This window comes from Triturus cristatus, chromosome 3_2 (assembly GCF_964204655.1).
Source record: "Triturus cristatus chromosome 3_2, aTriCri1.1, whole genome shotgun sequence".
In the NCBI taxonomy this organism is placed as follows: domain Eukaryota; kingdom Metazoa; phylum Chordata; class Amphibia; order Caudata; family Salamandridae; genus Triturus; species Triturus cristatus.
Genome location: NC_140584.1, coordinates 784,588,399 through 784,614,335, shown reverse-complemented (window position 1 = coordinate 784,614,335; position 25,937 = coordinate 784,588,399). Strand labels below are relative to the sequence as shown.

General features: G+C 44.3%; 1 protein-coding gene across 1 annotated transcript in view; it reads left to right on the top strand.

The window, feature by feature from the left end:
• CCNYL1 (cyclin Y like 1) overlaps positions 1–25,937 on the top strand; it is a 332,747-nt gene that overhangs the window by 94,752 nt on the left and 212,058 nt on the right. The window contains exons 3-5 of the mRNA XM_085648879.1: positions 295–329; positions 13,718–13,818; positions 21,623–21,658. Of these exons, the coding sequence (XP_085505005.1) occupies positions 295–329; positions 13,718–13,818; positions 21,623–21,658 (172 nt within the window). The remainder of the gene's footprint in view (positions 1–294; positions 330–13,717; positions 13,819–21,622; positions 21,659–25,937) is intronic.

The window sequence follows — 25,937 nt, the reverse complement described above, 5'->3', positions numbered from 1 at the left end:
GGTGTGGCGCAAGTTCTATGCTAATGTTCATGTTCCAGACTGTGTCGCACAATGTTTGTTACCTGCTAAAGCTATGTGGGGCCATGGTTTTAGCACCTCTGCTTTGGCACATGGTTATTCAAATGTAGCAAAGAACCTAATGTACTGAAAGCTTAAAATCGATCGCCTCTGTTTAATTGTTGATCAAAGAGTATTGTACAGTGTGCGCTTTTTCTGTGTTTTAGTTTTCAAGCAGTCCTACCTATCTGTAATTTGAAATTTTCATTGATCTGTTTTTTTGTTGCTCTGTTACAGTGAGGGAAAAGAGGAAAAGTAATCACATCAATCATGTAAGTAAATGTATCTTGATTGTTATAAGTTGGTGACATTACATTTAATTTGTTCTTAGCTAAAACTTAGCAACCAGTACGTAAAACATAATCAAGAGTTCATATGCTACTGCCTTGGACCTTTTTTAGAACACATAGATAATCTGTCTATACCACAGTGCATTTTATCTTCAGCCTAGTTGAGCACTTGTCTAACCTGCTACTTGCTTGGTGGTATTCTGATTTTGCCTCTAAATCCTTTCAGCTTAATTGTTAGTACTCAATAGGCTGATTGAGGAACATCCATACTCTACTTATCAGCTCGAAGAGCTATTTTAGGGGTATCCGTGCTAGATGTGGACGAAACCTCTCGGAATTCTGCTACTTCTACTTCGAGGTTTTTACTTGGGAATGACAGTCTGAAACATGTCCTATGCGCCCTTTAGGGCTCAGCTTCAGAGGGCTCATCCTAATGCTGGTCGGCATTTCCCCAGCCACAAGGGCCAGCAGCTCTTAATTTGGCTTTGTTGTTCTTCTATTGAACTACACACCCCTGATCAGGACTTTTTTCTGCTTCAATACCAGTGTCGTTGGAGCAGCCTGGTTTTGTCTCCTCATCAATATGGAACAGTTGATGCCACACGCATTCCCCGCAGGGCCCCGTAAACCTGTGGCGATGGTGATTCGTTTTTAATAATGCCCTACCCTCTAGAAGAGATTTACGCCTATGTTGCCTGTTACCAGAGCATTAGTTTGTCCTCCTTTGCTATGAAATATTAGGTGTTCGGTCTGTATCGCCTGAAAAATGCTGGACTTTTATCAAGGGGCATCTTTCTAGATTTGGGTGCCACGGAACTCGGGCACTGCCAAGATGCTGGGCAGGACTGGCTACGAGAGGAAAACATAATAGCTGAAAAGTGCTGCCTTGTGTCCTGGTGCGGGTACTCTGAAGGACACTTCATGCAAGATTCCCAATACTAACATGGCCTAAGAAAATCCTGCAATGCACAGTGACCAAGAAGGGTAGAATAATTCGAATGCATTCAGTAGCTGCTTCATACCCAAAGTCAAACAAGAGTTGGACTTGCTTAAAAAAAAAAAAACTTGCACAATTAAGTGCAGCACTGCGAATCTTCTCAGTACAAAAGCAACTGTAGTATGTGGGGAAATTAGGCATGCCCCCCCCCCCCCTAAGAAGAATGTGATATGTAAGATAACCCCCCCCCCCTCCTTGCAAGGTAATGCACACTTTGCGTTCCTTCTATATAATGTGTAAACATCATAATACTAGCCGAGTGTTGTATGATCACGTGAAAAGTGGTTCTAAAATACAGAACATGTTTATTCATTTGAAAACGCTGCGCTGCACAGAAAATACATTGCCACTGTTTTGCAGCATTCTGCATAACTGGTGCTGCAGGCAGCTCCACCAATAGAAATGTATCCTGAGCGCAACTCCTCTTCTCCTGTATGCTGCCACACTCTGCTCGCCATGTGTACTTGCCACAATGGCGCCGTCCTTCACAGGGATGCAGCTTTCAGGCTTTTGCAGCCCTAAATTGAACTGGTACATAATCAGGACGTCTGTCTTGGTCTTGCGACCACAAACTTCGGCCACCTAGCAGTCTCGAGCTTAGAGAATGGGACTGAAAAGCTCTTTTCTTGACTCTCGAACAGAGATTGCATGAATGAAATGCTAATAGAAATGTACAAATCCCAAAACATCATTGGGCCTACTTGACAGAAATGGGATCTTGACAATGGAGGACTGTTGGTGCTTTTTGTAATCATGCCAATTACCTCTGGTGTTAAAATGAAGCCCAACACGAAATTAGCACTTATCTAATTTATTGTTCTGACGCTGAACTTTCAATGACTGTGGAACGTATCACTGTAATTTGCCATTTAACAGAAAAAGCGCTGCTACCTGTGCATTTAGCTAGCATTACTCCTGGACTCCGTTTTTTTTTTTTGGGGGGGGGGGAGGGGGGAGGAGATGCTTTCTTTTATTAAGGATTATGTTTACATTACCTTTTTAACGTGAAGTCTGGTCTGTTTCACTGTCATTTAATGTGCTGTGCCCATGTAGTAGGAAAGGGTAAGGATTAAATCAAACCAATTGAAGTGCCTTTCTGACCTGGTCAGCGGCAGTATGTATTTTCCATTCTCATCCATGTGGTAGATGTTTTATTGGGGGGGCCATCCTTGTGAAGAAGATTGACAGTTAGAAAAACAAGTATTAGCAAAGCCAATAGATCGCTTGCACGTTAGGAACTGGCTTTGTACATTTTTTTTTAGCCATGTTTTAAAGCAGCGGATTGCTGTGCAGTATGTCTGAAAGTAAAAAAAAAATAAAAAAGCACTATGACGTAGCCAGTGCTGGAAGGGGAATAGTTATTCGACACAGAGGGAGAGGTGAGGGGTAGAAGAAAAACAGCACTTGGATGTAGTTAGTGGTGTTCACATCATAGGGGGGAAAAGCAGCCGCTTCATTGCACTTTTTTTGTTATGGCAGGGGGTTACACACATGGCTGTTTGAAATCCGTGTGTTTGGCAAAAGTTATGAAATGAGTTTATTCTTTAACTATATAGTTCTGGAGTGGGTGTGTGCATACGTTAATTGAACAATACTGCACGGGTCTGTTTTATGGCACCCAAAGACACTGTTTTGCTGTAATGGACGGAGAGGATTGTTGCATACAATGACTTTCTAAATGAATGGGGCTGGAAGCAGGCTGGGTGCATGGCATTTGTTGCCTTAACAGGAAGTTGGGGGATAAGGAGCCCGGTCAGTTCACTTTCAGGGTTATTTTCACGTGCATTAACCCCTTCAGTGCCCATGACGAGCTGGACTCGTCATGGGCTGCGGTGGCGCTGTGCCCATGACGAGTCCAGCTCGTCATGAACTCCGCCCGCTAATGTTAAGCGCGGCACTGGGCGGGGAAAGGGGCGGGCATGCAAGGGGTTAAACGTGTTGCCGGTTGACCACTATTATCATTTTTTCAGCCTGGGCGCACAACTTGCCATCCAAAAGCCATATGTAACAGATCACTTCGCTGTCATTTGCACCGATTGTAGATTGACACACGACAAAAGTGAACCGCAATCTTAAATGGCTTTCACGCCTGTTAACAGTTATGTATAAGCCCGAACAAAGAGCTGCTGCTGCTTTGGTGGCTGCCAACTTCAGTGAGTGGAGGGGTAGGCAAATGGGTGGTTATTTTTATAAAATCAAAACTGTGTAGTACATAAAATAAAAATGTACTTCCTATGGTTGCGGCTGGGCTGTCCTCACTCCTGTTTTCTTACCTGTAACTCCAGGGCCTCAGCTAACTCTCTTAACCAATCCTGGCACTGCTGTCACAGAGCAGCGCCAGAATTGGTGGGATCGGCCTTTATCAGCACGCACGAGCACTGGAGGCTTTTTCATTCTGTAACCCAGCTCTTTTAAGACAGCTTTGTTAGAGAGGTTCAAAGTGCACGTGTGGCTGGCCATCGCAAGACGGCCGACCAAAGAGACATGCGCACTTTAAACAAGTGCAAATGACAGCCAACCTTCCCCTCTGCTGCTGCCATCATTCAGCAGCGGCTCACCCCTGTCCTGACAGTTCGGGATGGGGTGACAAAAAATAAAGTGGTAATTATCTTCATTACCATTTGATTTCTCCATCTCTAGGAGCATTTGAGTGGGGTGACGCTCCTCCACTATAACTGAGGAGCCGCTCCTATGCTGCTGGACTGCTTTAGGCACTGATATCAGGAGTAAAGTAGATATGATGGCTCCCGCAGAGGCACGTCTTAAATATTTATAAAATGCATGTGATGGTTTGGGGCACACACACATCTGCCAGTGCCCTGGTGAAGCGGACGGTGGCATACCCCACTGTGATGGTGCAGCAGGGGGTACGCAAAGATCTGTCGGTGCCCTTGAGGACCAGATCACAGGACACACTAACAGAACTGACAGTGCATTTATGAAGCAGACTGCGGCACAACTGAGATCTGCTGGTGTCCTCGTGGTTCAAATGCGATATGCACAGATTTATCGGTGCCCTGGTGGAGCAGGCATGTTCATGCACACATCTGCTAGTGCCCTCCTGGAGCATCGGCAGGCAGGTTTAATTTTTATTTATTTTAATCGTTTTTAGGTCTCGCCTGGCTATCGCGTAAGCGATCGCTCAGCGAGAGTAATGTAGGGGCTTCCGAAAATGCTCCCAAAGGCTTCCCAGGCGGATCGGGTGGCGATTACGCGCACAACCACGTGCATTCCATTTGCCACCTGCTACTTCCTGCGCGTGCGCCGCCTCACTCATTCAGAGAGATTTAGTAAGGGGCACAAGACCTTAGGAATGCGGTTTCTGGCCAGTGCATGTGAGGCATTCAAGCGCGAAGCTGGCATCTGGCATCGGACTTGAAAGCAGCAGACTGCTTTCGCCAGCGCGCGCTCGGCCCCACTTCCTGCATCCCCTCTTACAACAATTAACTTTCGTTATAACTTACACCCCATATGCTCGTTCCCTCCCACCCTTCCTTTGATGTCTGCTTTTCTTGTTTACAAACCACGCCGCACACTGCTGCACGCCGCACACTGCTGCACGCCGCACACTGCTGCACGCCGCACACTGCTGCATTACACGCTGCTGCATTACACGCTGCTGCATTACACGCTGCTGCATTACACGCTGCTGCATTACACGCTGCTGCACGCCCCACACTGCTGCACGCCGCACACTGCTGCACACTGCTGCACGCCGCACACTGCTGCATTACACGCTGCTGCATTACACGCTGCTGCATTACACGCTGCTGCATTACACGCTGCTGCATTACACGCTGCTGCATTACACGCTGCTGCACGCCGCACACCGCACACTGCTGCACACTGCTGCACGCCGCACACTGCTGCATTGCACACTGCTGCACGCCGCACACTGCTGCACGCCGCACACTGCTGCATTGCACACTGCTGCATTGCACACTGCTGCATTGCACACTGCTGCATTGCACACTGCTGCATTGCACACTGCTGCATTGCACACTGCTGCATTGCACGCCTCACACTGCTGCACGCCTCACACTGCTGCACGCCGCTGCACGCCACAGTGCTGCATGCCTCACACTGCTACACAAAACACTGCCGCACACTGCCGCACACTGCCGCACACTGCCGCACACTGCCGCACACTGCCGCACACTGCCGCACACTGCTGCACGCCGCACACTGCTGCATTACTCACTGCTGCATGCTGCACGACACTGCTGCATACTGCTGCACGACACTGCTGCACGCCGCTGCACGCCGCACACCGCTGCACGCCGCACACCGCTGCACGCCGCACACCGCTGCACGCCGCACACCGCTGCACGCCGCACACCGCTGCACGCCGCTGCACGCCGCACACCGCTGCACGCCGCTGCACGCCGCACACTGCTGCACGCCGCACACTGCTGCACGCCGCACACTGCTGCACGCCGCCGCACACCGCACACTGCTGCACGCCGCACACTGCTGCACGCCGCACACTGCTGCACGCCGCACACTGCTGCACGCCGCACACTGCTGCACGCCGCACACTGCTGCACGCCGCACACTGCTGCACGCCGCACACTGCTTTTATGCGAGTTTATGCTACTGACATTGTAAATGACAATGCCTTTTATTCGTTTTAAAACCAAAACATAAATAAAAGGCATTGTAATTTTACAATGCCAATAGCTCAAACTCTTATAAATGCGAGACCTATTGCATTGCAAATGCTTGTTTTTATAGAGCAAACATGACCTTTGTGGGTATCGGAGAGCTTTACAGAATTACAGTGTGCCAAGTAGTAAAAGCTGTAGCAACCTATTCAATACAAGTTCATTAACAGTCAATAGCATGGTTACATCATTAATAGCCACATAATGTCATGTTTCATGCACTGCAAATACAGGGCATAGTTGTGTAGCAAGGGGATAACGTCGATATTGCACTGAAGAACGCATTAGGTAGCCAGAGATAGTCATGCGAGCGACTGAAGAGAATAGTCATGAGATCTAGGGAAGAAATTTGTTCATGATGAATTCTTATTTTTTTTTTTTTAATGAAGTGATTGTGATTCGTTAAGATTTTTGGAGGTAAAGAGTTTCCGATTCTTGGGGCAATACCAGAGAAGGCATAGTTGTATGTTTTCTTCTTAGTTGAGCTGAAGTGGACTTGTGCTTCTTGGGGTGGAAGCAAGACAACACAGACAATGAGAACGAGGGTGGGGAAATGGAACATGGAAAACCGAAGGAAGCAGGGTGAGTGGTTAGATAAGGGATGCTGAATTACAGGGAGGAACACAAGACAGGCTACTTGCACAAAAGAGACAGCCAAAAAGGACACACACTGGTAGAGTGCCTAAACACAAAGGAAAAAGTAGCACCTGTAAAAATGAGCAGTGGATGGACACAAGTAATGTGTCTATGCTCCAAGGGACTGACAAACACACAAAGAGAAGGAAGCCTACAGCAGCTGACCAATCAGAAGCAAGCAATTGAGCGGGTTTTTGAAGTCAACCAGTGGTAAGCAATGTGTCGGCTTTAAGCCCTCTGATAGTAAACAAAATGTATCTGCCTGAGACTTAAAGATGGGCAAACATTTATACTGCAGTGAAGCGCTGAGAAACGCTATAACACATCTCCCTCGGGCTTCAGAACAATAGGCGCTGGTAAGGAGTTTTGGTCTGGGACAGAACACCTATGGTGAACTTCCACTCTTCTTGTAAATACACTTTGTAGCAGCAACAAACGTGTGTCAGAAGTGGCACAAGAAAAGAAAATCAAGGCACCAAAGGCGTGAGCGTGCTGTCCAATAATAAAAGGAGACCCCGCCAAGTGTCCTTGGCCTGTGGCTAAGAGGAATAGTGTCTTTCTAAAATTTGTGAAGGTTGGGGCTCTATCCTGCGACCACGCCCCCTGACTTGTGCCTTACACTCGATCCTAAAAATCTTGAAGATGCAAACTTTCCGCTTGGTTTAAAGGGCCTTGTCCTAACATGGCTTCAGCTGAGAGAATGCCTTTACCCATGCATAGTCCTCGATGTCAGCCTTTGTGAGCATAATGGACAAAAAACCCTTTTCCATTGGTCCTTGAATCCCGCATGCGCACTGTGCGGCAAAAGCGTTTGCTCTTAATGTCAACACATAGCAATAGAATGCATACCCTGTTTTCAGTGAAAGGGGTTCACGAGGCGAGGAAAGCCCACATATAACCGCTTCTGGGTCATGTGGAGTCTCTGCCGTCTGGCTCCTGTCCAAGTATCTCCTCTCAGGAATGAATTAGTGTCGTTGGGTTAGAGGAAACACTGCAGAAACCGCCATAATTGCATTTATAAGAGCTGCATCTTGTACAAACATTAGATGGTGTTGCATAGATGTGACTCCTTCCGGTTGTTGACCGTATTGGGTGTGGGTACATAGACATGTGTTTGTGATTTATGTCTCGAATTTCTAAAGGGGCTTTGATCATTGTGTTTTATTGTTTAAATATGCACTGTTAACTATAAGATACATGCCAATTGTATGGAAAACAAGCATTGAAAATGCAATAGGTCTCACCTTTGATTAAGTTAAAGCCATTTGCTTTGCTAATGGTATTGTATAGCAAAGCAAATGGCTTTAACTTAATAAAAGGCGAGACCTATTGCATTTGTAATGCTTTTTTCTTTTCTCCAAGTTGTTACGACTGCATGCATGGTACCTGCCAAACCCAGCTGTATTCCTCAGAGAGTAAGTGAAACGACTGCCGTCATTCCTTCTCATGAGGACGAAAGTGGCTTGCTGATGATTACAGTGCACCAACGGGAGTATGGTAGTAAGAAGGGGAAAATAATCTGTCAAATTATGTGCCCTGTTGTGAAAGATTTTTACCCCAGAGGAGATTTTTTTTTTTTTTTTTACAAGAATGCCATTACAGTGCAGCGCCAAGCACTGATGGAACGCACACAGGTACAGCGCCAAGCACTCATGGTAATAATACACCTTTGTGTTTATTGCAAAGTTTTAAATTTACCAGTTTTCAGTCAATCCTTATCTTGGATATTTTGCAATAACGAAACGCCGAGCTTAGCAGTTCCATGGCCTGCATCTGTGTTACTCAAGCTAAAACGTATAGAACGCAGGCTTTGAAAACAGTTTATCTTTCCATATGCACTCTTGAGAAGAGCCGTAATCTCTCCAACTATTATCTATTCAATACAGAACTAATGCTGTAGTCTGATTGTACCAAGCTTCAATGTGCTCAGGCATGTAAACGCCGTCATGCACAAAGGTGCGCAGGCTATATGTGTAGTGTGAATGTTTAACCTGCTGTATTGCACAAATGAGGGCTTATATATAGGCAGTAGAAGAAACCTACAAAGAGAACTTAATTTCCTATCAACCATCTGCACAGAAAGGAACGTCACTGGATTTCCGATCATTTATCGTACAGGAAGTGACATAACTGGTTTCTGTTTCTCGCCCACGGCACCCTGCATTCCTCCTATCTGCACCTGCACCGTGTCCAGCACCAGGGACCCTCTGTGCTTTCAGGCCTGGCCATGTGTCTCCTGCAAGTTCTTATGATCAACCACTCCTACGCCAACAGCATCCTGCAGCCCACTTGCCAATAGCTCAAACTCGCAAAATGCGAGACCTATTGCATTGCAAATGCTTGTTTTTTCAACTATGGGAATTGCAGGAAATTAAAGAGAAGAACTTTTTAATTAAAAAGTTGTTCAGAAAAATACAATTTACTCCATCACCAAATTTGTTTGTAGAGCCCCAAGAGATACAGTGGAGCAGATCTACCGCAAAGTACAATAACACAAGCATTTGCAATGCAATTGGTCTCCCATTAGTGAAAGTTGGAGTTAATGGTGTTGTAAATGACAATGTCTTTTGTTTATGGAGTGGATGTATGTAGTGTGGAGTTTAATTATATGGATTGGACTGCACTTGTTAGTTGTGGAATTGTGTGGGGTGGAATAGTGTGTATTTGTGTAGTGGAATTATGTGGATAGTAATTATGTGGTATTAAATTAGCTGGAATTATGTAGAATGGGATTGAGTGTTATGGAGTGTAAATATGTGTATTGGTATGTTGTCTTGTAGCGTGGTATGTAGTGGAATTTAATTATGTGGTGAGCAGTTGAATTGTGTGGCATGATGTTGAATTTTGAGGTGTGGATTGGATGCATTTGTTTAAGTGTGTTGATTTGAATTATGTGGTTTGTTGAATTATGTGGTGCAGAATGAAAATGTGTGGAGCTGAATTGCGTGGCGTGGAACTGTGGTATTTTGAGTGAAATTATGCTGATGGGAATTATGTGGCATGGTGTGGAGTGCATTTGTATGGATGGTTGCTATGTGGCATAGTGGTTGTATGTGGGATATATTTATCTGGTATTTAGTAGAGTGTAATTAGGTGGCAATGATTAATGTGCATGTATGTGCAAAGGCTATATTGAATGTACTTTTATTATTCTTTATGAATAATGGTAAAAACAGCTGCAGGAGGACTGTCAAAATTGTGTTTGCCGGGCCTGTTTTAGCCTTAGTAAGTTGTTGGATGCAAAGTTACCAGACCGAAACCGCCACAACATTTCCAAAAAAATAAATAAACACAGATCCTGAAGATGCTGCCAGAAAGAGTACTTAAATGAAGGGTTTCAGGTGATATTACAATTTGGATGCAACACTTTAAACCATCCCTTGCCCATAACTTGGAAAAGAAATAACTTTTTAAACATAAATTAGGTGGCGCATGCAGATTTAATGAATAAAGCTTCAGCAGCATTTCAAATGTTTAAAAATACAATCTCTAAACATGTTTCTTGAAATAGGATTAGAACTCTGACATACAAAGTGCACAGTAATCTAAATATAAAGTCTTGATCTGCTAGTGTGCTGGGTTTATGACACTGCCCTGGTGACATTACATGTGAAGTCTAATGGCTCACTGTAGGAGGGTGGAGTAGCAGACGCAGCCATAAATCTCGGCATGGAGCTCATTTATGGAAAAGAGCCACCTAGCGAAGCAAAGAGGCCCAGCTCGGCAGGCGCTCATGTGAGAAAATGAATAGCTGTTGTGTGTGAAAGGTGTGGCAGAGCAGAAAGAATACAGAGGAGCAGGACAGCATTCCAGGTCCGTCATGTGGGGAAGTGCATGGAGCAGAGAGGCACACTGGAGAGAGAGCCACAAAAGCACAGATGTGGGGGGAAGAGCAACAGAAGGGAGACCTCTGAAACAGCCCTGCCGTGCATCGGGGTTGAACTAACGCCAATTAAGTAATTTCCCCCTCATTCCAGCACAAAAATGAGAAACATTGAGCAATAAATCTTACAGGCAATAAACAAATGAATAGTGCGTTAAACACAAAACGTATAACAAAAAGCACCCGTAAATGGTGCCTGAAAATAAAGCGACCGTTGCGTTTCAAAATCGGAATGTTTTTATTTATGTAGCTAAAAGAAAGCAATTTGTTTTGCACAAGCACAGTGGCACAGAATAATGGGTGCAGACTGCAAATAAACAGCGTGCTGCGTGGTGAAATATTGAAGAGTGCTTCACGTTTGCAGTTAACCTCGAGGCAAACACTTTCCAGGAATATGAACTGCTGCAGTGCTGGGCCCAAGGTGCCCTCTGTTAGCCTTGGTCGGGGGCACACATGAGTGCACCATTAAAGACCCCAGGAGTGGGGTAGCCGGGGGGGGGGGGGCAGCGAGGATCTGCAGCATGCAGCTGAAGTCCTCCCTGGAGTCAAAGTGCAGCAGCAGTAACCTGAAAAGTGTGAGGAAGAGCGGCTACTTGCGCAGGCACATGAGGTTTTTCGTGCAGCTGGGTCTAGGCAGAGATGCCTGAGGAGCCGGCCCAAGTACTAGGAGATTGAAAAGAAGTGGCACAGCAGGCCGCCAATGCGCAGCATTTTGCTCGACTCCTCTAAGGAACCAGATGAAAACAAATGTAAAACCATGATGGAGTAGAGTTTATTGCAGTTTTATATAGCGTGAACTCTACACAAAGATATTGGATCACTGTGCATGAGCACCGGTTAAATTGCACAAGATCACCTTCATATTTTGAGGCATGGGGAGAAGTGATGCAGCAGAGCACCGGCAGGACCCGGCCCACTTAAAGGCCTGGCTCTCATCTGTAGGAGCATGGAACCCAGGAGGGACCACAGCTCCTGACTCACTCGTGATCACGCAGCACACACAACACTGGCAGTAACAGCATGCCCTAGCCGACTGTGCCCCTGCATCTGTGGGGGACTAGGACAACTAACGGCGACACTGAATCAGTTTTGGTGCAGGTCAGTTCACACAGAGGTCCAGAGCTCTGCGCACGCTTCTACAAGCAAGATTAGCCCGGATGGAAGGCAACCCAGCAGGCCAACCAACAAGATAAAAACAAATGTTAAACCATGATGATGTAGCGTTTATTGCAGTTTTATATAGCGCAAACTCCACCCAAAGATATTGGATCACTGTGCATAAGCATCGGTTAAATTACACAAGATCACATTCATGTTTTGAGGCATGGGGAGAAGTGATGTGCCCAGAATCACAGGATTTTGAGAACGCCGAGATTCAATCATGGTTCTCAAATTCCAAATTCTACAGTTCTGGTTGTAACGCCACAGTCAACCCTGCAGCTGGACAGACATGGAGATTAAGACGCACAGTGCCATTAAACGGAGCCTTGCTGGTGGTCGTGTATGACAACTTGTATTTTGCTGCTTCTGTCATTGCATACAGATATATAATAAGTGAAAGAGGACTGCGCTGCAGCCAGAGCATGGGGATCTCTAGTCTTTATGGGGCCATATGTTTCTAATTAGAAACACATGGCCCCTTAAAGATAAAGTGCTGTGCGACAGCAGCAAAGCAGGCCACCGAGTCCGGATTGGAGGCGAAAGTGCATGGACCCAAAACCCTCATTTCCAATGGCAGGCCACCGTTTAGCATAAACGGTGATGCCAGCCAATGGAAATGAGGGGCGGGGCTTCAAGCCCTCTTCTGAAAGTCCTCCTTAACAATAAATCTCGCCGAGTGACAGCGCATGCGCTGCCACGCTATGCGAGACCTAAAAATGGAAATGCAATGCCGAAACGAAAAAACAAGCTGATCGGAAACAAAAAATAGAAATGGAAAAAAACATGTAAATACTGATGCAATACCAAAACAAAAAACATTCTTGATGTGAAACAAAAAAAAGTATGTTGCAGGAAAAATAAAGTTCTTGCAAGCACAGCACCAATAGCAGAAAGACCCAAATAAAATACAATGAATTAGTTCTTTGTCCATGCTCCAAAACATTGAAAGGGAGTGAGTAATACGTATAGTACCCAATTACAAGCCGGCTACAATGACTGGCAATCAAGCCTGCAAATAGTAAGTGATGTCAGTGCTCCAAGCCCTTTATTGCATACAGTACCCTTTGGTGCAACAGCGCATGCTCGCTGTTTAGACAAGACCTAATAACCGAACCGAAAATGCAGAAAGTTAACATCTACGCTTTGAAATTGGAGACTCTTTAAACCATAAACCGTTCCGTTCTTTAGTTTTGGTTCAACATGTCCAGGCTACATTAACGTGGGCAAAAACAGCAAAAAAGCTGAAATATATCAAACAAAGTACGTATCACTCACTACGACAAGGATAGTTAATTTCACAGTAAGAAGGCAGGAGTAGTGTTTGTCAGGGGAGGGAGTCCATGCTTCTCCGTGGAGAGGAAGTTAAGTCCCTCTATATCAACAATACTGTACTGGTAGCAGTCAATGGTGGACCTCCCTGTTCCTTACTCCACGCCTCCACCATGCCAAATTATGATTAGTTAGGAAGGAAAGCTCAGTTATCATGGGGAAAAAGAGAGAGAACTTTAATGAAAAACTCACCCCAGTATTCGGCAAGTGAGTATAAGGATAACTAGAAGAAGCTGCTGAACAATATTCATGATATATGCATGAAGGAAATGGATGTTATAACGCACATTGGTACCGGCAGTAGGTTTTTACTGCCAAAAACAACCATGATGCAAAAAGTAGTAACTGATTAGGACAACATTTATTAACTGATGTAACTAAAAATGTGGGGTACATTAGAGAATTGGAGGCAAAGCAAAAGAGCGTTAACTTGCGTAATAAAAATAAAATATATTTAAAAAATAAAAAATGTTCAACTCTATTTTTTAACTATGAACCTGCCGTAGATAATTTGAAGTGCATACAGTAGATTGTGTTTTGTGAATGATGCATTCATTTTTAACGCCCAAACATTGATGCATTGTAGCTAAACAACTATAAACTTGTGGAACCACATCTGCACAATAAGCGGCTTTTGACACTGTGTTCTTTTTTATGAGAAATAGAAAAAACCGTGGTATGTGGCTGTCTTCGATTCTAGGTATCTCCGGGGCAGCTTACAAAGAAGTACAGCTCGTGCTCAACAATATTTCTAGATGACAGCACAGTGAGTCAGCCTAACCTTAGAAGCACAATCAAATGGTAAGTTTTTTGAATGACTGAAATTGACTAGCATATGTGTAGATTACATAATCTAATTAAATCAGCCCAATTCAGGCTTCCAAATTGTAAGGAGTGGCTTATATTTTAAGTGTGAAACATTTTTTTTTTACTTCCAACGTAATAGTTTTATAGGTAAGTACTTAGCATTAGATAATGAAGTAAGTATAGATCATTCTGCTAAAATGTGCTTTGTTTGTGATTATTTATAAATGTGTTATCTGCCCCACTGCCGTTTTTAGGCCTAGCTCAAAAGCGGGACTGTCACTTGAGGTTATGTGGTCATCAGAAATTGATCCTTAATATGCACTAAGAGAGGGTTTTTACTGCACCCACATGTTGATTACCTTGAGTACTGTATTCGATTGGGCAGAAATTGTGCTAGTCCTCTTGCTATAAGAATTTCAGTTCCCTGTTCTGTGCTATCTGGCTTTGTCTCGCATGTTCCTCTGGCCCTCAGACTCACTTATTGGAGCAGAGGCGAATTATTTTAGCATTTTATCGATGTATGCTAGAGGTGGGCATGTTAGTTAAAATAAAAGGCAATTTACGAGGCATTTCGTGAAAATGGACCAAGTGCACGTTAGAGGTTCCAATCTTGAGATCTCACAAATCAAAATAAAAATGAAGAGAAATCCCGCCTCCCAAGACTGCGGTACAGCATGCATTTTCCCAAAACATAGCAAAATCAGCAGACTAAAGATGGAGGCCTCTCTGGAGCATCGTCCTCCCTACCCTATCCCTTTTTTCATCCCCTTTTTTCATCCACATGAAAGTTTAAAAGAAATGTCTACGCAGAAGCAACACCACGACTATTAGTACCATTATCAATACTCGTGTATAACCCGCACCTCATTCACGAGTAGCACCGGCACCACCTCCAGTATCGATGCCTCTGTCAAAGTATCTGTGCCACCATCACCCGTACTGCGCCATCTCCTGTACCACGACCATTCTTATCATTATTACCACCATCTTTAACCATAACTACTAAAACTGACATCTGGGAGTTAGTCCAATGTAAGCAATGCAAGGCTACAATCCCCAGAATGCAGGAGCTGCTTTCACCCCTGCACAGCCAGTGGAGACGATATCACCCTTAATTGCAAACCCCCTACTCCCTGCCACCACACACATGTCCAGAGCAAGAATGAAGGCTGTGGGGCTGAGGTGAGGCGTGGGTCTGTCCCAACTGCTTATTGCTATGCTATGGGAATGATAAATTAGTCCTCCTTTCAGGGATGCAGTTAGCTTTGCTGCAGTCGGTCAAGTTGCAAGGGGCACAGTGTACCACCTTTAAACTGTCTTTTACTGCCAAACCGAGAAAAGGGTGGCCCGTTTTCTTCGCATGAGTTAGGGCTGTTGGCCAGTAGTCGAAGTGGGGAAAAAAAAGTAGGGGAACTGTGGGCGGAGAATCAGAGGGCGGGAATAACCTGAGGATGTGGTCAGTGGGCGGAGTCAGAGGTGTGGCCAGGATTGGCAAAACATCACAATCTTTAGTATTTGTTTGGCATTTCACTGACCAGTTACAGCTTATTATGTTATGTAATACAACCAATGGATACACATGATTATTTCACGATTAATATGAGTTATGTACAATAAAATAAATTCACAAAGTGGGATATGTTTCTAATCACAGAATGTCACAAATATGCTTAAAAGTGGAAGCACAAGCCATTTGTTTCCAAGCCATGGAGTTTCTGTTGTCAACAATATACACAGACAATCAATTTTACGTGTGTAAATCACTGTATTTGAAATGTTACACAAGACAAAGGACTACAAGGTGTAGGAGTCACATGACAACCATATTAGTAGGCAGTATAGTTTAATAGTGATTGATCTGGAGAAACACAAACTCAGAATGTACAACTTAATACCATGATTAGGGATTCACTTTAATAATCATTACTGATTTCTATCCAAATGAACACTTTTTGCAACATTAGGATAATCAAAGGCTTAGGGAAAAAACCCATAAAGCTCTAGTTTATACCTTGCAGTTTGTATGCAGTTCTTAGATGAAAGTTAATAGTTCACTGTTCTTTGTTAGGATTTTAACTTATAAACTGCAAGTAGCAAAAGGATCTTACTGACAAAAGCAGTAACCCACTGACCTGTTTTAAATATGTGCACTTTGTGATGGGCATGGTACATTCTCTTTGCAGCAGGCACATTAACCCTCTGCGCTATCTTTCTTCCATGAGTCAAAACTTCCACTAGACAAAACTCCAATCTCGCTCTAGGAAGAAGTTTATTCACCGGAGTTATCATGACATTTTTATTATTGCCGAAAATTGCTGTAGGCCAGGAAGGAGGCAGCAAGTGCTTTTAAAACCATAATTTACAACGCCCCCACTCAAAGTCAGCACCCATTGCAGTCACACCGGTCGCACCGCCCTAGAGCCGGCTCTTCTCAGGGGTCCTGTGACCTCAGTGACAGAGTCACTGTTGATCTAGGGTCTGCTACTTCGTGGGCCTGCCCGCAAGACTGGAGGTGAACTTCAGTATGGATTATGGTGGGCAAGCCTTCAAGGTGAACCCACACTTGCCACTGCTAGGGTCCACCTACTGGTGCTAAGACACCAGGGCTTTTCTGGTTTTGCAGGGCCTTCTAAGGTCTAGCATGGGAATGTACTCCCTCAGGAGAGTGGTCTGGGGGATTGTTCATGAAGGCTGAACCTGGTTCCCTAGGTCTAAATTTGGCAGCTCTGCCCCCAGTGCTACATCTGCTCCCTCACTGAACACCATACTGCCCCACTGAGAGAAATTCACACTGCCTTCAACTACAATCCAATTTGACCTGCTATAAACAACTGGATGCGACTCAATTCAAATTACACACTAGGCAAGAGCAATATGCTGCCTAAAGGAAAAAGTAACATCATCCTGGAAAAAGCAAACACTCATAGGGAATGAAAGATTAAATAAAGCATGTGAAATGTAAGCAGAAACAACATGGTGAACTTAACGCTTTTACATTTATGCAGAAATCGAGTATTTTTGCCTGAAAGCTACAGGGCCCAGAAAGGACCCATTTCAATGTCCACTGCTTTTATGTTTACAAAACGTAAGCAGTATGGTTAAAAAGACCACGGGGCATATCATCAAGGACCTGCGATAATTATCGCCAAGCGCACTTAGCGCTAGGATAATTATCGCCGGGTAACGTGGAATTTTGTCGCTGAGATAGCGTGCTATTACAAACGCTTATCTCATAAGCGATAAAATTCCAAGCGTTAACTGCCAAATGTCAGATTATCGCTGGAAATCCAGCGATAATCTCACAAAGTTTGGCGATAGCTTGATGATAGGGCAAGGCATATTTAGCCATGATATCCACCTTCCATAGGATATCATGGCTAAGTCAGTCTTGAAGCAGGCGTAAGGAAAGTAGCGATAACAGAGGTTCTCGCTACTTTGCTTGTCGCTCTGCAGGTTAGCGTGCCCATTGATAATTGGAGAAATGTTGCTTAGCGACATTTCTCCAGTTATGTCCGGGCAGGAACGCCCACTTTGCATCTCATTAGAGATGCAAACCTGGGCGTTCCATAAACCGGCGCTAATGCAAGGATTCACGCGAGAATGGACGCAAAAGCGGCGATAATTTTATATCGCCTCCTTGATGATATGCCCCCTGATTCATGAACACAAACCCGCCGTACACATTTTGTTTTCCAATCCACCCATCAACCAGGTATGGCAAACTCGGTAAAGTGACGCTAATGTTTTTGGGGTTTGAATAAAACCAATCTGGCCGCTTTAAGAACACTCCATCTTGCTTTATTTAGTTATTGATTTTCCATATTATGAACCCTTTTATTTCCGAGGCTGCACTTTGGAATATAAAAATTTCAAAACTGCATTTCCAGCAAAAGTGGTTTTCTTTTTTGCATCCATTTCACAGGGGGACAAATGAACGACAGGAAGAAAGAGAGGGTGAGAACCATTTCTTGAGTCACGGTTTTCGGTATGTGAGGAGGAGTTAGACAGACAGAGAGGGAATAATAGTAAGAAAGAGAGGGGGGGCGGGGCAGCTGCCAGCATCAGAGCAGAAGCGGACACTGTCCTTGTCTTGTCTGGGCAACGAGAGACAGATCTTTTCGTTCCCTGCACCCCGCCCGTCCCCGAACAGCCACTAATGCCGAGCCCTCTCTACAGGCCTTGGATATTTGACGTCCCGGGACGCATGTACAAAGTAAAAAAGTAGGGGAACGGAATCTTTAGAATTAAAGAAGTAGGGGCACGCCGTGCCCTGCCGTTCCCGCCCACTTCGACCACTGCAGTTGGCACACTTTCAGTGCCACTGCCTCCTTTTAAAAATCTGCTTAAGCAAATAGTCATAGGCCAGCTCCTATGGTAGCGTTGTATTAATACATTCAGGGCTTTAAGTGGGCCGGGTCTCACCGGTGCGGAGCACCGGCAGTTATTTAAAGGGGGCCTCGAAACGGGTCTCTATAGGCTCTGTTTTTGTGCCTGGCACAGGAGGTCCGGTTATTTCGAACTTCAGTGACAGCAGGCACTTCGATGTGCGCGTGCTCACACTGCTTACTTCGCACTAGTGGAGAAGTTACGGCATGACGTCGTGCCAGGTGAGCTTGTAGGGGAAGGGAAATCCTTTAAAGAGTTTTCTTTTTCTCTCTGGATTTCCCTTCTCTTTTTTGAAACTCGGGAGCAGCAGCATTGTGGTGGTGTCACCAGGGCTTTAAGTGGAAGCTTTCTCAATATTATGTACAAGCCATAGTTGCTGCTTATTTATCTTATGCAACTAGCAACCATTGACAAAGCCAATAGTCCTGACTTGTTATAGGTGTAATTATACATTTATACATAGTGTTTTACTTCCATGGGCTACATTATCTGGAAGTCTGACGGTTCAGCAATATTTTTTCACCCATTCTGACATAATTTTAAAAGCGGCAAGTTCCTCCCAACCCAGAATTCCCCAACTCTGGTGGATTGAGTTTGCATTATACATCGTGTCTCCACCACGTTTGCCTAACAAATGGGGGACCTCTGAACTGGTGTCATTGTTGTTTTTAGGTCTAGGGCGCTCTCGTTTGCCCATTGCTCATCATTCCTCTGCATCGTTTTCACTCTTCTTTGCTGCCTTTTAAAGGGTCAGTGCTTGCACATGTGTCCATTTATTTTCTTTCAGTTGCGCACGGGCAAAGGTCAGTGTCCCTCGGCTGGCCATCTTATTCAGGCACTATTGTAAGATATTGGAGCACGTTACATGAACACCAGTTACGCGATACAAGATCAGGTGTTTTTTTTAGGCTCGGGAGATTAAGTAATGTGTCCAGAATCACAGGATGTCGAGTTGATGCCAGATTCGAACCCCAGTTTCTGAGTTCCATAGTCGGCAGCTATGGTCGTAACACCACATCCTTTCCCTCTAGGGTTTACAGCTTTCAAACTTTATAGTTAATCTCCCTTTATTATATCGATTCTAACAGCCAGATAATTGTAGCATCTTTATATCATATTAAGTTGCTTTGTCGTCTGTCGCAAGATTCCTGAATTACGCATACTACGGCAGCGGTACAAATCCAAAATCCGGACATTTCTATCGCATCCAAAGCGGTCCTTCAAGAGATTTCAATTCTTTGTGGGCAGCACCACCTTGTGGCTGTTTTTAAACATCCAAAACATTTTCACGAATAGGGAGAGAGAGGAAATATCCGTCAATGTATCCTTCTATTCTAAACAGGAACGTGTTTTTAACATCCACCACAGACAAGGTTTTTTTTTTCTCGACTTACTCTTTTAAAGTCCAGGCACCATCTACAGGGCATAAAGTTTCCAAAACATGTGACCCAAATACTGGGTGGAGTCAAAAGCTTGGAATGATTCCACAACTGCAGCCATTTTTTACTTAGCACAGATAAAACCCGTGACCCAGCCTGCAGTCCATATTATGGATACTGGCCATTACACCCCATCCAATGCAGATTAGGGTGAAAGTGACAAGCACTCAGATAATGACACCAATACCTATTATGAGCAAATTCAAGACCTTGAGTGGGCGGTACTATATTCTTGCAAAATAGCCAAGTCCAGGACAACTTGAAAAACTCCTAATCATATGACTTCTATAGCTTCCCTATGCTGGTGGGTAGGGTGGCTTAGAAATCTAATTTACCAGTACCCACTGTTAAAAGGAAACCCCTTTTATTTGATTTCAAGTACAAAAACAATAGGTCAGTCAGAACAATCTCTGGTCTGAATTACATTTGGGAAGATGATCTTAGTTGTATGTGAACCACACAGCTGGATCCACTTTGATTTCAAGGCTAGAGAAGTATAAAGTGAATGAGATGGCACAAGCGTACCTGTTTAACCATTAATTCAGCTGCAGCATAAAGAAAATCCCACAATCCAGCAACTCCATATGTAATCCCACAAACAAGAGAAACCAGCAAACTGGATACAATTGCGAAGAGAGTAGGGTTCGTATTATTAATTGGGCATGCTAATAGCGTACTAAACCGGAAAAGTGTGCCCTATTATGATGGAGCTGCCCTCCGGGTAGCTGTGAACTCGTGCTGCAATGGGGGTAGCGCATTCAAGTGAAATATGGAGCGACTGCTTGAAAGCCGGCAGGCAACAACCTGACGGCACTTTAATGAAAGATTAGAGATCCCCGGGTGCAGTGAGTGACTGCACTCACTTGCAGTGGGGGGCCTGGGAGATCGGGGGGGCATGGAACCACCTTTCACACCACGAGAGGGCTGCCTTTAAGGGCATATTTGCCTCTGCACCCACGTAATGTGGCTTGGGCCAGAGGCAAAGTGATTCCCTCATTTTCATAAGGCCACTCCCCATGCACGTGAGGGAATGCCCTCACGATATTGCTGCCGGTATGTGTGCCAGCGCTATCAGTATTACAGGTGGGGTTGCACTATCGTCTGCAGCCCCTTGTGTAATATCAACGTGTCTCGAGAGTGCAAAAAACGAGAGCTCGCGCCTGTTTTTTGGGCATCAAACAAGTTAGTAAAGAAGCAAACATACAAAATTGTACCTTTACTGAATGTGTTACAGTCAATAAACAGTAATGATTTCTCAGATCTGGAGGATGCATGTTCAAAGCATCGACATTTACCCCCCTTTTCATCGTAGATGGACATCCTTACCAGTTCACAGGATTCCCATTTGGCCTCAAGTCTGCAACCAGGGTGTTTACAAAATGTCTTATTCAAGGAGCTGCTTGCTTATGTTGTTGAACGTGAAAGAGTATACCCTTACTTCGGCTGGTTTATCAAGGGTCCGTCGTCACTTCAGACATAGTGCCAACTTCCAATCCAAGATGTCTTAAAGCAGTTGGCAATACACTCGACTTCAGACAAGAAATTGCAAGGCCAATAGGTTTCACCTTTTGGACCTATTGGTTTTGGCAGTTGATTTTTCGGTGGTGTACAGTTTTGCATACAATGCAGCATCGTCAAAATAAAAATGGTGAAGGAGGTCATGCCAGTGGAGTGATGGGGCTTATATTGACCTTAATTTTAATTTACTGGTCCAAAATGGCAGACCTGATATGGACAGCTGCTCAAATATAGCTTTGATGCACAATTCTTTCCGTTTTAAAAAACTTAAAAAAAAATCTTTAAAATGCTCCAGTGAGCATGTACTCTCTGTAGTTCTTATCAGCATTCTATGCTTTTCTTTTAATGTCTTGAAAAAGTATGTTGAGTGTTCCTTTCTTTCAAAAGGACCAGGAAGGAAACCATAATATGTGCATTTGCTAATCTGTTTTATTTGATATCTTTTTCTTTACTAGTGTCACACTAGCAATATACTACCATATCAAAAACAGGTACGTCTATTTTATTGTGAAATGCAAACTCAACCTTTATGTGATATTCGTAGCTATTATCTATTATTTTCCCGCCTCACTGTTATCCAACACTCAAAATTCCTCCATTTTTAAATATTAATACTGTATGATGTCTTTTTAGGTGGTAATGTATGTGTTCACTTCTTTTCTTTTCCAGGTATACCTAAGCAGCTCATTGCCTCACTTAGTTTAAGCTGTAGATGTACTACTGAAACTGATCTGTGTTGGAATGCTTTAAATCAAAATGTTTTGAAGTCTGCGTTTTTTCAGTAGCTTTTTTTTAAATTTGTTTATCTTTTTTTGTGGTCTGAATCGATTCACAGTAATTCACATAAACTGCATTAAAAAGGCTATATGAAACTGGTGTAAAATACTTTTTAAGCCGTATGTTAATTTTTGCCACGCTTACCTGTCTGACCATGCTTCCTAATTAAGTTTGCAGTATTTTGCCACCCAACTTTTCTGTAAAAGAATGTTTGTTTGTCTGACTTAGTTGTGAACAGTTAGCAAGCTCAACCTACTGATGAGAGGAGGAAGGCAATACTTTGACCTGTGAAGCAACAGATTCTGACTTCTTTGTAGGAAGACCACATAGGACATTACTGTGTATACTGGGTCTTCCATGTAGGTCTGTGGGCCAGATCTCACAAACCAATCTTCCATCGTCGAGTTTTACACTCTGGTTCCTGAATTCTTACAATATGAGCACTTAAACCTGCCAAAATTCTGTACTGAGATTTACGTGAGGCAAAGCGTCTTTCCACCAGAACATTATATTCCTTTAAGTCGGAGTTTCTGCACCTGGTTTATTCATAAAAAACGGAGTACGCCATATGCCCTGGAGAAGTAGTAATCTCTTACCTTCTTTATCTAGCAATCCCTGAACTTTGATTTACATCAATGAAGATGCACCTTTCGACAATTACTGCATACAGGAAATTTCCTTTATAGCACACTTTCTTTAATATTCCTGTGATAAAAGATTTCTTGGAGGGCATTAAAAAGGTGTTTCCTCCTACTAGATCCCCTTCCCCACATTAGGACCTGAATATTGTTCTCTCTAGGTTGATTAGTCCACTAATTGCACCAATGGACAAGACTATACTAAAGCATTTATCTTCGAGCACTGCTTTCTTAGTAGCAGTCATCTCCACTCTTGAGCCAGTGAAATGCCAGTGTTGACAATAACCTTACATGTTTTTCATAAAAACTCGTCTGAGTATTTCCCTAAACTTAGATCACATTTCCTTGAAAACCAGTACGCTTCTTTACCGACCTTCTTTTAGAACCTCTACTTCAGCTGAAAGAGCTCTTCACACGTTTGGCATGAAGAGCATAACATTTCTGTCTTGACAGGCCAACATATATTATACAATCCGATTACTTATTTGTACGTTATGGTTCTTTAAGATGTGGCTTGCCACCGGCAAAGTAATCCATTTAAATTGGTTACCATATGGCAAATAGAATCCTTCCATGTACACCGAAAGCACATTCAGCCAGGTGAAATAATGCTACTGTGGCATTTTAAGAAATGTCCATGTTACTGATTTGTAAAGTTGCTACCTTGAGTCCATACATACATTTACCAGACAATATTGTGTGGATTTGGACTCAAGACTCTATATCCACAGGAGGCAGCCCTCTTGGGGAATGTTTGGTGAGGATGGAGCGGCTTCTTTCTTGTTTGCCTTTTCAACTGGGATGGGCTTCCTGCTCTATTCAGGGCTTATGAGTATTGCTGAGAATCCTATGGAAGAGAGAAACATTACGTTTGAGGCATGTGAGCTGTGGATTACCTGCTTTGCATAGTCTGCCATCTAGTGTGTTCCAGATGTGTGCACTGTTTTCCTTCGAAGAAGTCTTTTCTATTCACAAGGTGGGTGACTCCTCCTTTCGGTGATCGTGCGCATGGGCATCAACTCCATTGTTAGATTGTTTTTTCCCACCATCGGGTTCGGATGTGAATTGCTGTGCTCTGGTTAGTTACCGTTTCTCGGGTTCCCTTCAACGTGCAATCTACTACCCTCGTTGGTATTGTTTCTCGATCACGTTTCCCATTCTGTGCGTATTGTTTCGAATCAAAGGTCTTCGATTAGAAAACTCGTGGCGGGCTGTTGGGCTTACCCGGGCCGAGCTCGCTAGCAGTTGATGGAACAGACTCCATTCAAGCTCTGTCCCGGGTGTCGAGCTAAGTTTCCGCGCACCGACTTGCACGAAGTGTGCAACCTCTGCCTAGCCCCGGAACACGACAAAAAAGACTGCGATGCATGCCGATCATTTGGATCGAAGAAGACTCACCATGACCATCGGGCTAGACGTCATGAAATGCAACATCAGAGTGGCTCCGCACAGGACATCTTCCTCGAAGATTCCGACAGAGAAGAATTCCACGCTCAAGGAGCCGAAAAAGAAGCAGAGCATATCTCCGTGTACGAGGCCGTCTCCGTCATGGAAGAAGAGGAGCAAGTTACACTGGGTCAGCGTACCACGAGTACAGAACCCCATTTGCCCCAGCACCACAAGAAGAAAAAGGCTCCGGTCCCTCCTCTACCTTCGGGCAAAGGTTGGCACAGAGAAAAAATTTCGGACACCCAGCCCTTGGGCCTGACGCCGAAACACAAGGAAAAGCCTTCCTGCTCAGGCTCGAACCGCCCCCATGCTGGTGCCGAGCCGAAACCTTCAGCGTCCAAACTGAAGCATGTCGTGGTAACCATTCCATTGTTACCGAAGAGTAAATCGTCGGAGCCGAAAGGTACGGAGCCTAAACTTTCGACACCAAAAACAGCTGCCAAAGACCAAAAGACCCCACCAAAAGATCCTCGGTCGATGTTCCGCCTTCAGATCCGAAACAAAAAGAACTGGTAATAAATCCAGACATTGGACATATTCATGCTAAATTAGCAGAAAAGAGGAAAATGGGCCGGCAGGAAGATTACCACATTCCTTTTAAAGAGAGAAAAAATGCGGGTACTAACCCTTCTCCACCTTACATTCCACCTCCTTCGCTCACTAATCCCAATGTGCTCATCACACCCAAAAATTCACTACCACCACTATCACCTGACCCACAGGATGAAAGGGATGGGGGGGGGGGATGAGGATAGGCCACAGCATACTGACCCATGGGAAGACTGACACTGATACGGACACTAATAATGATCTGGATCTATATCCTTCCAAACCCTCACACCCGGCGACAACAAAGGATACATTGAGCTACTTAACAGGGCTGCTCATTATCATGGGGTGGAGCTACATAAAGAGGCCCTAGAAGAGGATTTCTTATTCGAAACCCTAAGTTACTCTCAGAAAACTACTCATACAGCACCAATGCTTAAAGGGATGCTTAAGCATACAGATGAGATCTTTAAAGATCCTGTGAGAGCAAGAATTATTACACCCAGGGTGGAGAAGAAGTATAAGCCAGCACCCACTGACCCCGCTTATATCAAAGGTCAGCTGCCTTAAGACACTCTTGTAGTTTCCAACGTTCGTAAGATAGCTAATTCAGACTACAGGTGAGGCCCCTCCCCCTGATGAGTCAGAATTAATTTATGCCTCGGGCAAAAGGGTAGCATCGCAAGCGGCCATTCATTGGCGCATTGCTAATGCGCAAGCTTTGTTAGCTCGCTATGACAGGGCTCATTACAATGAGCTAGAGAAACTAATGCAGTTCCTGCCTGATAAACACAAATTAAGAGTTAATGACCTTATTCAGGAGTTTAAATTAATCACCAGTACCTCACTCAGGTGCGCTATCGACGCAGCAGACACAGCAACGCGCTCAATGAACACTAGCGTACTGCTACGCAGGCATACTTGACTAAAAATCTCAGGGTTCAAACCTGAGGTTCAAGCATCTATTCTCAACCAACCATTCGATAAAGAACACCTCTATGGGCCAACAGTGAACAATGAAGAAAGACACTGAGGTCCCAAGTCCATGGGGGCTTTGCAATTACCTTCTAATACGTGATCCTTTCATCGCTCCTTTTACACTTGTGGCTCCAAAAACATTTCCCCAGAAAATCCCTCTACCTCTAACAAGGGCAACAATAAGTCGCCCTCATCAAGAGGTTACTTTAGAGGTGGATTTAGAGGTAACAATGGTAAGGGAAGAGGCAGAGGCAACTCAACACGCATTTCCCCTGCAAACACCAAACAGTCACTTCCTTCCGCTACCCCCGATCATTCCACTCTTGACGGGGGGACGTCTCTCCCAATTTCTACCCGTCTGGAATAAACTTACATCAGA